Here is an 18,370-nt window from a genome sequence, read left to right as displayed (position 1 = left end):
AAAAGGAATTGGGATGTGTTATGTATATGTACCAATTCTACACAAGGAATGTAAATATTATGTACTGCAAACAAGTACAAAAAAAAGGGAAGGAGATCAAGGGATAGATGGAAAATGGAGAGGAGAGGGAGGAAAGGAAAGGAAGATTTAAAAAAGGAATTAAGATGTGTTATGTACATGTACCAAGTTCCCATAAGGAATATAAACATTATATAAACTAAAATATTTAAAAATCAACAAAAAAATCAGAGTTTGTTATGGCTTGTATCTAGATGTCCCTCTAAAGCCTCATGAAGTCATAGATGGGGCTTTTTCAGAGGTGGCTGGATCTTGAGTGTGTGATGCTGGGATAAAGGGTATGTAATTACTAAAATCAGTCCACTGATTGGTTTGGTACAGCCCTAATCCTGGTAGCCTAGATACAATATAAAAGGGTCAGAAAGATGCTGTTAAGGTCCCTTGCTTGATTGCTTTGCTACTTTCTGCCCACCATGAACTGTTTGTCCTCTGCAATTCCTGTCTGCCATGCCACCCTACCTTGGAGTCAGCGAATTATGGACTGAACCCTCTACAAACTGTGAGCTAAATAAACCTTTCCTCCCTTAACTTATGAGTGTTGGATATTTTGTCCCAGCAACAAGAAAAGTAACTAAGATGGAGTTGAACCACACCTTTCAACAAATGGATTTAACAGATATTTACAGAGTGTTGTATCCAACAACCACAGAATACACATTCTTCTCAGCAGCACAGAACTTTCTCCAAAATAGGCTACATGATAGGCTGAAGCAGGATTTAAAGGAAAACAAGTTTTTCCCATTCTTGGTCAGTCCCTGCCCAGGATCACACCCCCACCCCATATCCCTGTAGCTATAACTCCCTGTTCTGGTACAGGTAAAATTGGCAACTATGTCCTGTGAACAAGTTTATCTCATCTTGTTCTCATAAGATTCACAGGGCTCTGTCTTCTTTCAAGGCTAAATTACAAAACTGTCTCCCCTTGTCCTGTTTATGTAAACTCACTAGCTACATCTTTTCTTTAATACTTAGTCTTTTTTGGGCAGAAGTCTGACTGAGATGGTGTACACCTAAATAAATCCTCCTGTTTCCCATTGTTCTCTCCTGTCTCTTGGATTCTGCAACAAAGCCATTAAGCTTGCTTAAATAAATACAAAAGAATTAAAATTATCCCAAACATATTATCAGACCATAGAGCAAGCTTAATAATCTAGAAGAAATGAACTAATTTTTGGACACATACATACACATTAGCATTAGTTTTTTATGTATTCTAGATATTAGTCCTCTATCTGAGGAACAGCTAGAAAAATGTTTTCCCATTCTGTAATTTGTCTCTTCATTCTACTGGTTGCTTCCTTTTCTGTACAGAAGCTTTTTGACTTGATATAATCCCCTTTGTTGATTCATGGTGATATATAAATAATGTGCAACAGACCAGGCCTTTGTCTGTTGCCAACCCTTCCCTGTATTTTTGCCATAGGATGTTCTGTTCAAACAACATAACAGTGTTCCTGCCCAATGGATCAAAACATTCTGTTCAAGCAATGTAACTGTTTGTGCTGCAGGACGTTTGTACTTAAGGTTTCAAAAATGTTGTTAACTCTGTCCATCCTTCTCAATGAGCATAATCTCCCAGTAGGTGGGCTCACCCCTACACATACCACCAAAGATCTCTATATAAGGGTGCTTGCATTTCTATTCAGGGCTCAGACTTCAGAGTACTAACTCCTGAGTCCATCAGCATAATAAAGAATTCCTCCATTTCTCTGAGTGCCATTCAACTTCTTCACCACTAGAGACTTTCAAATAGCCAAAACAACTTGGCTGTAACAGCTGGCTATAACACAGAGCTGTAACACTTGGCGGCAATGCTGAGCTGTCTCACTTCTCCATAGCAATGGTATTATATCCTGTGTAACTGAAGTTCTGTTCAAGTACTCTTTGCCTATGCCTAAGTCTTCAAGAGTTCTGCCAATATTTTTCTCCCAGCAGATTCAATGTTTCTGTTCCTATATCTAAGTCCTTGATCTACTTTTATTTGATTCTAGACCAGACACCCTGTAGATATTTTTTAACTGTTTTAAAGATCACAAAATGTGTATATGCATCTGAACATCACACAGTACCCGAGTAATATGTACAGTTTTTGTAGTTCTATGTATCAGTTTAAAAATTAATTTAATTTAAATAAAAAGTAAAGTAGGAGCAGATGGGTGAGGACTTCAGCCACGTGGAGCTGGGGCTGCCGCCCCTGCCCCCACCCAGCCTCCGCCTGCAGCACCACCACCACCACCTGCACCTCTGGCCTCCTGGCTGCGGTGGTACCTGGTTCCACACTGCAGAGGCACAGCGGGTCATAAAGGCCATTGACCTGATCTCCAGAAGACAGAGCAGAAGTGAACAACAGAAAGAGGGCCTCTCTCAGGCTCTTTGATGAAAACTGAAGCCTACTAGAAAAATGAAGAGAATATCTGCAATAAAGGCACACTAGACCATCATAGTGGGTAAACTGGAGGGATCATGACCTCCCATCAGAACCTGGACTATCTTAAGGGGAAGGGCAGCTGGAACCTGCAGTAGAACCTTGCAGAGTTCAACCCTACAGGAGGGCAGGGAGCTCAACTTGGGACTTGCAGCCAGAAATCAGCATGAATCTCACAGGTCTGCTCCTGGCTTGCTGAGACTAATTGACTTATATCTACACACTGCCGTCCACATTATCTTTTGTGACAGCAGAGACATTCCCTGAAGGAGACCCTTCATTTTTATTCTTTATTTGTTATTCTCAAAATTCTTATTTTTTTCTCTTATTTTTAATTTTTTCTACTCTTTTCAAATTTTTTTTTCTCTTTCTTTTTTTCTTTCTTTTTTTCTTCTTTTCTTTCTGTCTGTCACTCTCTCACTCTCGCTCTCTTGCTCTCCCACATTGCTTTTCATCTCCCTTTTTGTTCCTGTTTTGGCCCCAATGCAGATTTTGTCTTTCTTTTTCATTTCTTCTCTTTTTACTTCTCTCCATTATCATTAGTTTTAAAGGAAAGTAAATACAGTTTCTACCCTCCCTATTGGTTTTAGGTTGTTCTGTTCTCATCTTTGTTGCTTCATTCTGTCTTTTCCTCTTGTTTTCAACAGTTTCCTAGAGGTCGTGCGAGCTTCCTCTGTCCTCTGGCCACACTACTAACCTTTCCCTATCCTACCTATCTATCCTTCCCTCCCCAACTCCTTCTAAGTTCCCATCCTGAAGGGTAAAGTTGCTATATTGAAGAGTTTATTCACTATAAACATATTTTGTGTTGGTTCTTGATTTTGATTTAATTCTCACAGTTAAAGATGATAGATCAGTAACTACCACAAATTGTTGTTTTTTTGTTTTTTGTTTGGGTTTTTTTGGCGGGGGTGGCTACCAGGGATCGAACTCAGGACCTTGCTCTTGCAAGGCAGGCAGCCGAACCACTGAGCTAAATCCCTGGCCCACAAATTGTTGTTTTCTAAGCTGTGCCTCATGCTATTGTGTTGGTATCACTTGGGGTAAGGTGTTGTGATTGATCTAATCAGTTGTTCTTCCCGGTATAATGAAAGTGAGATAGCCTCAGAGTCATTAGAGACTCAAGACATAAAGACCAGCTATATCTGGAAGACACCTCTGAGAAACAATCATTCTGTAAGGCTTCAAAACACAAGCAACAAAGACACTTACAATAAACAATATCAAAGTATCAACCCAGGAATTAAACCAAGGACAGTACCAACAACAAAAATAGAAATGAGAAGACATTTAAGCAAGGCACAAATGCAGAATCCTAGCTCACCAAAGGAAAATTCTGGTGGAAATGAGGTGGAAAGGTCTGATAATCAACCACCTGGACACCCTGAACTGATAGTACGGGAAGTAACAAAACAGATGAATGAGGCTCTAGAAAAAATCAAAACAGAAATAATCTCCCCGATAACTACAGAAATGGTGAGCAGAATGAAAGACATGATTAGAGACTCTAGAACAGAAACAGATTAAATAATAGATGATTTCAGGACCATCATAGAAACCATGAATGCCCAACATAGGAAAGAAATGGAAACCATGAACGACTAATATAGGAAAGAAATGGAAACCATGAATGCCCAACATAGGAAAGAAATGGAATCCATGAAACAGATTTGAACAGATATCCAGGAGATTAAAAACTCTATTGAGAGCATACACACCAGTCTAAGGCAATCTGAAAACCCAATATCAGATATAGAAGACAGGATGGCAGTCAGTGACCATGAAAAGAGAGATCTCTTAAAAACAGTAAGGAACCATGGGATATTGATGCAACAGTTTCTAGATGATGCAAAGAATAATATAAGACTGATAGGAGTCCATGAAAATGCAGGAGAAAGTATAAATCATATTTTTAAAAAACTGTTGACAGAATTAATAACAGAAAATATCCCAAAAAGAGCAAAAGAATTTCACATAAAGATAAATGAAGCATATAGGACTCCAACTAGCCATGATCAAAAAAACTCTACACCTAGACACATAATAACCAAGATACTGGAAATCCAACAGAAGAACAAAATACTACAAGCAGTTATAGAAAAGGAAGAAAGCACATGCAAAGAAAAGCCCATCAGAATCACAGCAGACTCTTCAACACAAACCCTCAAGTCAAGGAGAGGCTGGAATGAGGTATTTCAAGCCCTAAAAGAAAACAACTTCCAACCTAGACTGATATATCCTGCAAAACTATCTTTCAAAATTGATAGGGAAATAAGATACTTCCATGACAAAGAACAGCTGAGAAATTTCATGAACTCTAAACCAACACTCCAAACAATTCTAACCAATATCCTAGAAAAAGACAACATAGGTCACAACTGCATGAGGCCCAACAGAGCAAATCCACCAGGCAAGGCAAGAAATTAAAGGGAGAGGGAGGAAAATAAAAAAGAACCAACAACAGGAAAATAACATGACAATGATAAGTCAATATATATCAGTTATAAACATCAATGTTAATGGCCTCAATTCACAAATCAAAAGAAACAGACTGGCAGAATGGATTAAGAAGCAAAATCCAACAATATGCTGTATACAAGTAATGCACCTAGTTCAATAAGAAACTCATAGACTGAAAGTAAAAGGATGGAAAACAGTTCTCCATGTGACATGAACCCAGAAAAAGAGGGAGTAGCTATCTTATTTGCAAACAAAGTAAATTTCAAACCAAAACTAATTAAGGGAGACAAAGAAGGTCACTACATCTCTGTAAAGCAAACAATCCAAGAGGAAACGATGACAAACATAAATATAAATGCACTAAATACTAATGCCCCCAGTTATACAAAACAAGTATTAGGGGACATGAAAAACCAAATAAGGACTAATGCAATAGTAGTAAGGGAACTTAATACCCCACTGTCCCAAATAGACAGATCATCTAGACAAAAATCAACAACAAAATAATAGAATGGAACCAAGCTTTTGAACAAATGGACTTAATAAACATCTACAGAATATTCCACATCACAAAATCAAAATATACATTCTTTTCAGCTGTGCATGGGTCATTTTTCAAAATAGACCACATAGTAGTTCACAGAACATGTTTAAGTACATGCAAAGGAATTAAAGTTATCCTATGTATATATCAGACTATAGTGCAATTAAACTGGAGATCAATAGCATAAGAAACTGCAAAAACTTCACAAACACATGGAAACTGAATAACAATCTCCTGAATAACCAATGGGTCACAGAGGAAATTAAAGAAATTAGACAGTTTTTAGGAATAAATGACAATGCCAATACGACATACAGGAATCTATGGGACACAATGAAAGGAATTCTAAGAGGAAAATTTGGTCTGGGGATTTAGCTCAGTGCTTTTGCTGCCTGCTGCATAAGTGCAAGGACCCAAGTTCAATCCCGGGTACCAAAAAAAAAAAAAAAGAGGGAAATTCCTAGCAGTGAATGCCCACATTAGAAAAACAGAGTGAGCTCAAATAAACAACTGAATGCTGAACCTTAAGCTCCTGGAAAAGAAAAGCAAGACAAGCCCAAATCTCCTAAAAGGGAGAAAATTATAAAGATCAGAGCAGAAATCAATGCAATGGAGACTAAGAAAACAATACAAAAAAATCAATGAATCAAAGAGTTGGTTTTTAAAAAGAATAAATAAAACTCATACACCCTTAACCAACCTTGTCCAAAAGAGGAAACAAAAGGCTCAAATACATGCAATTAGGAATGAAAAAGTCACAACAGATCTAGCAGAAATCCAGAGGATCATCATTATCTACTTTCAGAACCTGTACTCTAATAAAATGGAAAACACAGAAGAACTGGACGAATTTCTAGATACATATGAATTACCGAAGTGAAATGAAGAAGATATAAAAATTCTAAACACCCCAATTAAAATCAGTGAAAATGAAAATGTAATTAAAAATCTACCAACAAAGAAAAGCCCAGGTTCTGAAGACATCACTGCTGAATTCTACAAAACATTTAGAGAAGAACTATTGCCACTACTCTTTAAACTTTTCAATGAAATTGAAAGGGAAGCAATACTTCCAAATTCATTCCAGAAGCAAGTATTACTTTGATTGCAAAACCAGGGAAAGACAAAACCAAAAAAGAGAACTACAGGCAAATCTCCCTAATGAACATAGATGCAAAAATCCTCAATAAGATACTGGTAAACAAAATACAGAGGGTCATAAAGATTGTATACCCAAGTCAGATTTATCCCAGGGATGCAAGGATGGTTCAACATACGTAAATGAATAAATGTAATATACTATATTGACAGAGTCAAGGACAAAAACCATGTGAACATCTCAATAAATGCAGAAAAAGCATTCAACAAAATTCAACACCCAATCATGAGAAAAGCCCTGCAGAAAATTGGAATAAATGGTCTTTATCTCAACTTGATAAAGGCTAGCTATGAAAAAGCAACAGCCAACATCAAACTAAATGATCAAAAACTGAAAACCTTCATGCCAAAATCAGGAACAAGACAATGATGTCCACTATCAAAACTCCTGTTCAATATAGTTTTGGCAACATTGGGCACAGCAATTAGACAAGAGAAAGAAATAAAAGCAATAAAGATAGAAAAGGAAGAAGTTAAACTGTCATTATTTGCTGACGATATGATACTCTACATAGAAGACCCAAAAAACTCCACCAAAAGACTTCTACACTTAATTGATAGATTCAGTAGAGTAGCTGGAGACAAGGTAAACACTCAAAAGTCAATAGCCTTCTTGTACAAAAATAACAGACTCACTGAGAGAGAAATTTAGGAAGCAATCCCTTTCACCATAGCATCCAAACAAATGAAATATGTAGGAATCAATCTAACGAAGGAGACAAAAGGCCTCTACATTGAGAACCACAACACTCAGAAAAAAGAAATCGAAGAGGATATAAGAAAATGGAAAGACATCCCTTGTTTCTGGGTAGGAAGAACCAAATATAGTGAAAATGGCCATACTTCCAAAACTGCTATACGGATTCACTGCAATCCCTATTGAAATCCCAACAGTATATTTCATGGAACTAGAGAAAACAATCCAAAAATTAATTTGGAACCAGAAGAGACCTAGAATAGCTAAAGCAATTTTAGGCAACAAAGACATGGCAGGGGGTATCACAACTCCCAACTTGAAACTATACTACAAAGCCACTGTGATAAAAACAGCATGGTACTGGCAAAGAAACAGACCCACGGATCAGTGGACTATAATAGAAGATGCAGAAACAATTCCACACATACTCAGCCACCTCACCTTTGACAAAGGAGGCAACCATCCTCACTGAAGGAAAGATAACCTCTTTAATAAATGCTGTTGGGATCTGTCCAGCCACTCCTGGCCCAGAGGAAGGGACTTCAGAGCCACTTTCCCACCACTCCATGCCCAGAGGAAGGGGGTTTTGAGCCCCCATCTGTCCCGCCACTCCCAGCCTAGAGGAAGGGGTGTCCAGGCCACCATCCATCCTGCTGCTCCCAGCCCAGAGGTAGGGGCTTCTGAGCCACCATCCCACTGCTCCCGGCCCAGAGGAAGGGGCATCTGGGCCACCATCCAGCCCGCCACTCCTGGCCTAGAGGAAGGGGCTTCTGGGCCACTGTCCAACCGCTCCTGGCACAGAGGAAGGGGCCTCTGGGCCACCATCTGTCCCACTGCCCCCAGCCCCTGTCTCACCTCTCCCAGTTCAGAAGAGATCAGCCATGCGGGAGCCAACAGCACAGGCCCCCCCACCCCCAGTTGAAATGAGAAGACATGTAAATAAGTCTCAAAACCAGACTTCCAGATCACCTACAGCAACCCCAAAGGGAAATGAGACAGAACACTCTGATACTCAACCACCTGGACCCACTGAAATGGCAACAAAAGGAGATCTGGAAAAAATGAAATCAGAAATAATTTCTCAGGTAACATCAGAGATTGTGCTCCTAGTGCAAGACATGATTAATAAATCTAGAGAGGAGCTGAGGAACATGATGGAATCCCAACATAGAAAACAAATGGAATCCATAAAACAGATGCAAATAGATTTCCAGAACATTAAAAACTCCATTGAAAGTCTACACAGCACAATGAGCCAATGTGAGGACAGGATTTCAGATATAGAAGATAAGATTGCAACCAATGACCAGGAAAAGAAAAATTGCTTCAAAATTGTAAGGGAACACGAGAAATCAATCCAGCAGCTGCTAGACAATGCAAAGAAGAAGAACATAAGACTGATTGGAGTCAAAGAAGAAAAAGGAGAGAGTGCAGATGACATTAAAAAAAACTCTTCACAGAAGTAATGGCAAAATACTTCCCAAGCAGGGGAAAAGAACTTGACATACAGATAAGTGAGGCATATAGGACTCTAAAGAGCCTTGATCAAAAAATAAAATCTACACAAAGGCATATAATTGTTAAGATTCCAGAAACTCAACAGAAGAACAAAGTTCTACAAGCAGTGAGAGAAAAGAAACAAATCACATACAAAGGAAAGCCCATCAGAATCACGGCAGACTCCTCAGCACAAACCATCAAGGCAAGAAGAGCTTGGAGTGACATATTCCAAGCCCTAAAAGAAAACAGCCTCCAACCCAGATTGATGTACCCTGCAAAACTATCTTTCAGAATGGATGGAGAAATAAGATACTTTCATGACAAAGAGCACATTAGGAACTTTGTGAATACCAAACCAGCACACCAAAAAATTTTACACAGTGTCCTAGGAACAGACATTGAGGATCACAACCCCAGGAAGCAAAGCAGAATGAACACATCTGGCAGGATAAGAAATTAAATGTAAAGGGGGAGAACCCAACAAAAAGAAAAAGTCATGGCAATGACAAGTCAATATGTTTCAGTTATAACCATCAATGTTACTGGTCTCAATTCACCAATCAAAAGAAATAGACTGGCAGAATGGGTCAAGAAGCAAAATCCAACAATATGCTGCATATAAGAAACACACAATTCAAAAGGAAACGCATAGACTGAAAGTTAAAGGGTAGAAAACAATATTCCATGTGAGGGGAACCCAAAAAAAAGCAGGAGTAGCTATCCTCTTTGCGGATCAAGTAGATTTCAAACCAACACTGATGAAGAGAGACAAAGAAGGACACTACATCCTTGTAAATGGAACAATCCAACAGGAGGAGATGACGATCATAAATACCTATGCACCAAACACTAGTGCACCCAAATATATAAAACAAATACTAACAGACATGAAAAGTCATATATGCACTAATACAATTGTAGTTGGGGACCTCAACACCCCACTGTCACAAATACATAGATCAACTAGACTAAAAATAAGTAATAAGTTACTACAACTCAATTGAACTCTTGAACAAATGAACTTAACAGATGTTTACAGAGTCTTCCACCCCACAAAATCAGAATACGTAGTCTTCTCAGCTGCACATGGATCATTCTCCAAAGTAGTCCACATACTCACGCATAGAACATGTTTAAGTAAGTGCAAAGGAATTGAAGTTATCCCCTGTATATTATCAGACCATAGTGGGATGAAATTGGAGATCCATAGCAAAAGAAACTCAAAAAATTTCATAAACACTTGGAAATTGAACAACACACTTCTGAATAACCAATGGGTCACAGAGGAAATTAAAGAAGAAATTAGACAATTCCTTCAATTAAATGACAATGACAATACAACATATTGGAATCTATGGGACACAATGAAAGCAGTCTTACGAGGGAAATTCATAGCAGTGAATACACATATTAGGAAAACAGAACGAGCCCAATTAAACAAGCTGATGCTGAACCTCAAGCTTCTAGAAAAAGAAGAGCAAGACAAACCTAAAGCTCATACCAAGGAGGAAATTATAAAGATAAGAGGAGAAATCAATGCAATGGAGACTAAGAGAATGATACCAAAAAATCAATGAAGCCAAAAGTTGATACTTCAAAAGAATCAACAAAATTGACAAACCCTTAGCCCACCTTATCAGAAAAAGGAAAGAAAAGGCCCAAATCCATGCAATTAGGAATGAAAAGGGTGAAGTGACAACAGACCCAGCAGAAATCCAGAGGATCATCAATACCTACTTCCAGAACCTATACGCCAATAAGATGGAAAACACAGAAGAAATGGACAGATTCCTAGATACATATGAATTACCAAAGTTGAACGAAGAAGACCTAAAAATTCTAAACAATCCAATATCAACCAATGAAATTGAAAGCTTAATAAAAAACTTATCAACTAAGAAAAGCCCGGGCCCTGATGGTTTCACTGCTGAATTCTACAACACATTTAGAGAAGAACTATTGCCACTACTGTTTAACTCTGCAATGAAATTGAAAGGGAAGCAATACTCCCAAATTCATTCCTAGAAGCAAGCATCACCTTGATCCCCAAAGCAGAGAAAGACCCAACCGAAAAGGAGAACTATAGGCTAATCTCAGTAATGAACATAGATGGAAAAATCCTTAATAAGATAATGGCAAATAGAATGCAGAAGATCATCAAGAAGAACATACACCCTGATCAAGTGGAATTCATCCCAGGGATGCAGGGATGGTTCAACATACACAAATCAATCAATGTAATACACTATATCAATAGAGTCAAGGACAAAAACCGTATGATTATCTCCATAGATGCAGAAAAAGCATTTGACAAAATCCAACATGCATTTATGATTAAAAACCCTACAAAAAATTGGAATAGATGGTCTCTACCTCAAACTGATAGAAGCCATCTACAAAAAACCATCAGCCAATATCATACTAAATGGTCAAAAACTGAAATCCTTCACACTAAAATCAGGAACAAGACAAGGATGTCCACTATCACCACTCTTGTTCAATATAGTTCTGGAAACATTAGCCATGGCAATTAGACAAGAGAAAGAAATAAAAGAAATAAAGATAGGAAATGAAGAATTGTCATTATTTGCAGATGACATGATACTGTATATAGAAGACCCCAAGAACTCCACCAAAAGTCTTCTAGACTTAATAACCAAATTCAGTCAAGTAGCTGGTTGCAAGGTCAACACACAAAAATCAATAGCTTTCCTCTACACCAATGACAGACTCACTAAGAGAGAAACAGGGCAAATAATTCCTTTCACAATAGCATCCAAAAAACTGAAATACCTAGGAATCAACCTAACAAAAGAAATCAAAGACCTCTTCTCTGAAAACTATAGCACTCTGAAAAGAGAGATTGAAGATGATATCAGAAAATGGACAGACATCCCCTGCTCCTGGGCAGGAAGGATTAATATAGTGAAAATGGCCGTACTTCCAAAACTGCTATATAGATTCAAAGCAATTCCAATTGAGATCCCAGCAGCATACTTCACAGACCTTGAGAAAACAATCCAAAAATTCATTTGGAACAAGAAAAGACCCAGAACACTAAAAGCAATTCTAGGTAACAGAGACATGGCAGGGGATACCACAATCCCCAACTTGAAACTCTACTACAAAGCTACTGTGATTAAAAACAGCATGTTACTGGCAAAGAAACAGACCTGAGGACCAGTGGAACAGATTAGAAGATGCAGAAACAATGCCAGACACACTCAGCCATCTCATCTTTGATAAAGGAGCCAAACACCCTCACTGGAGGAAAGATAGCCTCTTTAATAAATGGTGCTGGAAAAATTGGGTTTCAACTTGCCAAAGATTAAAACTAGACCTCTATCTCTCACCATGCACTAAACTAAAATCAAAATGGATTAAAGATCTAACTCTTAAAATAGAAACGCTGAATCAGCTGGAACAGAGGTTAGGTAGAACTCTTGAAGACATTGGTGTAGGAAAAGATTTTATGAACAAAACCTCCGCTGCCCGTGAACTAGCACAATCAACAAGTGGGATCTCTTCTTATTAAAAAGCTTCTGCACAGCAAGAGAAACCACCAGCAGTGTGAAGAGACAACCCACAATCTGGGAAAAAATCTTCACCTGCTTTTCCTCAGACTAAGGTCTACTATCTCGAATCTATAAAGGACTTAAAAAGATCAGACCTCCCAAATTTAAAGACCCAATCCGAAAATGGGCATCTGAAACGAACAGACATTTCTCAGACAAAGAAGTAGAAATAGTAAATAAATACATGAAAAAATGTTCAACATCACTGGTCATTCAAGAGATGCAAATGAAAACAATCCTGAGATTCCACCTCACTCCAGAAAGAATGGCTGCTATCATGAAATCAACCAAAAACAAATGCTGGCGGGGCTATGGGGAAAGAGGAACCCTGCCCACTGCTGGTAGGAGTATAGACTGGAGCAACCACTGTGGAAATCAGTATGGAGATACCTCAAAGAACTAGGACTGGAAGTCCCATTTGACCCCACTATTCCACTGCTGGGGATCTTCCCTAAAGAATTAAAAGAATCATATCATAGTGATATATGTGCACCCATGTTCATAGCAGCACAGTTTGTGTTAGCTAAAACTTGGAAACAGCCCAAATACCCATCAACTGGATAAAGAAAATGTGGTTTTTTTATAAAATGGAGTACTACTCAGCCATAAAAAATGAGAAATTACAGACATTTATAGCTAAGTGGATGCACATTGAGGCGATACTCTTAAGTGAAATAAATAGGTCACACATGTATAAATACCAAATAGTTTCTCTGGTGTGAGAAACTGAAAGTGTAAATAAGGACTAAATGTATAATAGGTAATGTAAAATAGGAAGAAAAGGGGCAAAGGGGAAGAAAGTGGGAGGGGTAAGGGAAAGGAAAGAAAGGAATAGGATTAATATGAGAAAATGGAAAAATAGGAACAAAATCTTTGTAAATAGGGAGGAATGGAGGGGTTGAAGGGAGGGCTGGGCAAGGGTGAAAAATAAGAACCAAGAGAGATTATGTAAAGGTGCAAATTTCCAATGATGAATGTCATTATATTGTATACCTAAAATGTACCAATGATTAAAATGAATAATCGATAATGTAAAATAGGAAGAAAAGGTCCAAAGGGGTAAGGGTAGTGGGAGGGGCAGGGAAAAGGAAAGAAGGGAAAGGAAAAATGATGAGAAATGGAAAAAATGAAAATAAAGTCTGTGTAAATAGGGAAGGGTGGAGGGGATAAAGGGAGGGCTAGGAATGGTTAAAAAATAAGAACCAAGATGCATCATATAAAGGTACAAGTTCCCAATGAGAAATGTAAATGTGTTGTGTACGTAAAATATACCAATAAAAGAATTTAAGTAATAAATAAATAAATAAATAAGTGGTATTGGAAAAACTGGATTTCAACCTGCCAAAGATTAAAACTAGACCCATACCTTTCACCATGCACTAAACTAAAATCAAAGTGGATTAAAGATCTAAATATTAAAACAGAAACACTAAAGTTGCTGGAAAATAGGTAGAACTCTCAAAGATATTGGCATAGGAAAGGGCTTTATGAACAAATCCTCAGTAGCATGGGAACTAGCCCAAAAAAATCAGTAACTGGGATCTCATCTTATTAAAAAGCTTCTGCACAGCAAGAGAAACCACCAACAGAGCTAAGAAACAAGCTACAATGTGGGAAAAAATTTTTACTAGCTGTTCCTCAGACAAACATCTACTATTCAGAATAAAGAACTCAAAAAAATCGGACCTCCCAAATTTAAAGACTCAATCCAAAAATGGGCATCTGAAATGAACAGACATTTCTCAGACAAAACAGTAAAAACAGCAAATAAACATATGAAAAAATGTTCAACATCACTGGTTATTCAAGAGATGCAGATGAAAACAATGCTGAGATTCCACTTCTCAAAAAGAATGGCTGCTATCATGAAATCAGACAATTAACAAGTGCTGGCGGGGTTGTGGGGAGAAAGGAACACTTCTTTTTTTTTCTTTAATTGTTTTATTGGTACATTTTAGGTATACAATATGTTTATATTTATCATTGGGTGCTTGTACCTGTACATGATGTATTTTGGTTCTTATTTTTTCCCCATTACCTGTGCTCCCTTTCCCCTCTCTACCCTTCCCTATTTACATAGACTTTGTTTTCATTTTTTTCTTTTCTCATATTTTTTCCTTTCCCTTCTTTCCTTTCCCCTTGCCCTCCCACTTTCTGTACCCCTTTAGACCTTTTCTTCCTATTTCAAATTATCAATTATTCATTTTAATTGTTTTAATCCTTATTTACATTTTCAGTTCCTCACACTAGAGAAACTATTCAGTATTTACACATGTGTGTCCTATTTATTTCACTTAAGAGTATGGCTTCAATATGCATCCATTTAGCTATAAATGTCTCTAGTTTCTCCTTCTTTATGGCTGAGTAGTACTCCATTTTATTAAAAAAAAAAACACATCGGGGCACTGGAGATTTAGCTCAGTAGTTCCGCTGCCTGTCTCGCAAGCACAAGGAACCAAGTTCAATCCCCAGTACCAAAAAAAGTTAAACAATAAATAAAACACATGTTTATCCAATTTCTACTTGATGGGCACTTGGGCTGTTTCCAAGCTTTAGCTATTACAAACTGTGCCACTATAAACATGGGTGCACATATTTCACTGTGGTATGATTCTTTTAATTCTTTGGGGAAGATATGCAGCCTGGGAATAGATGGGTCAAATGGGACTTCCAATCCTGGGAGTGCAGACCAGTGCAACCACTGTGGAAATCAGTATGGAGATACCTCGAACAACTAGGATTTTTATAGAGACATTTATAACTAAATGAATGTATATTGAGGCCATACTCTTAAGTGAAATAAATAGGACACACGTGTAAATACTGAATAGTTTCTCTGTTGTGAAAAGCTAAAAGTGTAAATAAGAATCAAAATGTATAATTGATATTATGAAATAGGAAGAAAATGTTTAAAGGAATAGGCTACATGGGAGGGGAAGGAGAAAGGAAAGAAGGGAAAAGAAAAAATATGAGAAAAGGAAAAAATGGAACAAAGTCTTTGTAAATAGGGAAGGATGGCGGGGGTGAAGGGAAGGCAGGGGAATGGGGAAAAAATAAGAACCAAGATACATCATGTAAAGGTACAAGATCCCAATGATGAATGTAACTGTACTGTATACCTAAAATGTACCAATAAACTAAATAGAAAAAAAGATAAATTATCTATGAGTTGGAAAATAATAAAACAAGTATTAAACTTTCTAACAGAATTATGCACACAGAAAAATAAACCAGCAAACTACCATGTTCAAGTGAATTTAGCAAGGTTTCTGGGGATAAAGTTATCAAAATAATAAATTATACTTTCATGTGGGCATACTAAAAAGAGCATCTTAAAAAGTAAATAAGTACAATAAACTCAAAAACCTCATTTACTTAGGAAAAATAATAGATGTGGAAGCTACTGTATTAAAAACAAAACACCAAGAAAATTAAAAAACAAATAAGTTGAAAACATAATCATGTCCATAAGTTGAAAGATTTAACGTCATGACATCACTAATTTCCAAATTGATCTATATATTTAATATACCCTGATAACAATCTCAGAACAGTCTTTTGAGAAATTGAAAAGCTGAATTTTTAACATTTATTTGGAGATAAAAACAACTAACAAGGGCCAGAAAACAATTATTAAAGCAGAATAAATTTGAAAAATGCCAGTTATCAAAACATACTATAAACTTTTTAACCTCAAACTGAAAACAGCACAAAGCCTATCAAGGTGCCACACATTTGAGTTTTGCACTTATATTATCTTGTGTTGGTAGAGGATTGAAACCATGGGGTGAATTTGGGAACTATAAGAGAGCACTGAAGTTCAGTGTAACAGAAACAAGCTTACCTTGGGAATGAAGTAGTTTCTGAATCTGAGGTTACAGGTTGCTGCACGGGGTACATTGTTGGGAATGAGGTTAATGTACCTCTGGATCTCATGCACCATGGCATCTGTATAGGGCATGTGACTCCTGTCTTGCATGCAGGGGCTCCGGTGTCGGCCAATCACACGGTCAATCTCTTCTTGCACTTTAGCTGATAAGACACAATAAAGAAATGATAGAATAAGAGAAAAAGGTACAATTGTCATAGCAATGCAAGCTTATGTGAAGCATGATGAACGTGTGCCAACAGCATCATAAGGTTATCAGTACACCTAGAATTAGATAGATAATTGCTATGTTATGTATACATATAACTCTCCTACAACCTAAGCATTAAGATAAGTCTGCACATACCTAGACATTACTCTACATGATAATCAATACCAAAAAATGATGAAATATTTCAATATTTAAATATCTTATACACATGGATTCCAGAAATTACTATCTGTGCAGAAATGAATGAACACATATGAAGAACACATATTAACTTCATATAAAAGTAATAATGGTCCTTAATGGTCCAAATTCAATTCTAGATTTAACTCATGAAAAATCCAAATGAAGGACAGTAATTTTTGTTTACTTTTTTAACCAAACTGAACTTTTAAAAGGCTACCACAGGTGTCTGAAAAGAAAGAAAAGTTGTTTTATCTAATACTGCAAGTGGTTTTCATATCCTGGAAATTTAATAGTTTTAGAGTTAAAGACATCTCTTCTTGTTAGAGAAGAAGAAAGCCCTTCACCATTGTGGAATGATGCCCTGGCTTTAAGCTTCACATCATGATTCTATTGAGAATTATATGTGGTACTTATAATTACTCAATTAATTTCTCACTTTGCAATTAGATTTAGCACAGTAAGAATCACTCTGGGTAGATCAAGATATTCTTTCACAACAGATGAATAGTCTATAACACTGTAAGATACCGATCTTTACAACTGTTTAATCAGTTTTATTTTTATACAGTATTAGTGACCTAAGTTATTTTACTGTTGTTTTTGTAAACCAAATGAAATTATAAAAGAAGATCCTGACAGTAGTTATTTTGTACATATGTATATATGTTACCCAAATAATTATAAACAATAAAGATTGAAGTATTCCAGCAAAAAACAATGAATTCTACTAATAGATATGTATTGTGGATGGGTTTGTGTGTGTTGTGTGTGTTTATCTGCAACTTGCAATGGTATGTTTCGCATCCTCACATTTCCCAAAGGCATTCACTATAACATTCTAGAAATTTCTTCTACAATTTAGGTTCACATTTATAAATAATACCTATTTCTACTACTTGATAGTACTATTTTTGGACAATTTCTAAAACTTCCTAGTAATGGTGATGAGGACTTACATCTCCATCACCGCCTCATACAAAATATACAGACACATACACACACACTTTCTGTCACTCCATGTTTCTCAATGTAATTATATCATAATTCATATTATAGCTTCATTGTATACATTGATATGACTTCAGATATCTTGTTCACAAGTAAAACACCTAGAATTATACTTCAGTTTTGGGTTTAAAAGTATCTATTTCAATTCTTAATTTTTAGATGCAAGTATAGAATTATTGCAAATGCTCACATATGTTTCAAACCTCTAGCAATAACTTTCTATTATTAAAAAGATCAAATAATTGACCATTTCTCTTTTGGTTTTGGTGTCTTCCCTCACACCTCAATTTTCTACATGGTCTCTTCCAGGCATGGTGCCCAATGGCCTCCCTGACACTCATCCTCCTCCATGAGCTTGCCTGATTCCTGGAGCCCATGACTTCCTCCACCTCTGTTTCAGACATTTGGATGGAGCACATCTTTTTAGTATCTTCTAAAAAACAAAAAACAGCAACTTTCTTGCCAACTTCTAAGTATAAAAATATCCTTTGTTTATGAATACACAAGATGACAGCTGTTCTTGAGAACTGTGTAACCATTCTGATTCTTAATCTTCATAAATGACCTGATTTATGCCTGAAAGTTTCACTGATTTTCTGCTTTAAACCTGAGTTCTAAAACTCCATAATTCTGTGTCATGGG

General features: G+C 37.0%; 1 protein-coding gene across 1 annotated transcript in view; it reads right to left on the bottom strand.

Annotated features, from left to right (window-relative positions):
- The window catches only part of LOC101708592 (cytochrome P450 2C55), a 53,803-nt gene that overhangs the window by 10,616 nt on the left and 24,817 nt on the right, over nt 1-18,370 (bottom strand). Inside the window, exon 7 of the mRNA XM_004838543.4 lies at nt 16,282-16,469. Within this exon, the coding sequence (XP_004838600.1) occupies nt 16,282-16,469 (188 nt within the window). The remainder of the gene's footprint in view (nt 1-16,281; nt 16,470-18,370) is intronic.

This window comes from Heterocephalus glaber, unplaced genomic scaffold, assembly GCF_053883595.1.
Source record: "Heterocephalus glaber isolate CG9 unplaced genomic scaffold, H.glaber_assembly_v1.0 deba00001497, whole genome shotgun sequence".
In the NCBI taxonomy this organism is placed as follows: domain Eukaryota; kingdom Metazoa; phylum Chordata; class Mammalia; order Rodentia; family Bathyergidae; genus Heterocephalus; species Heterocephalus glaber.
This window is presented reverse-complemented; position numbering and strand designations above follow the sequence as displayed.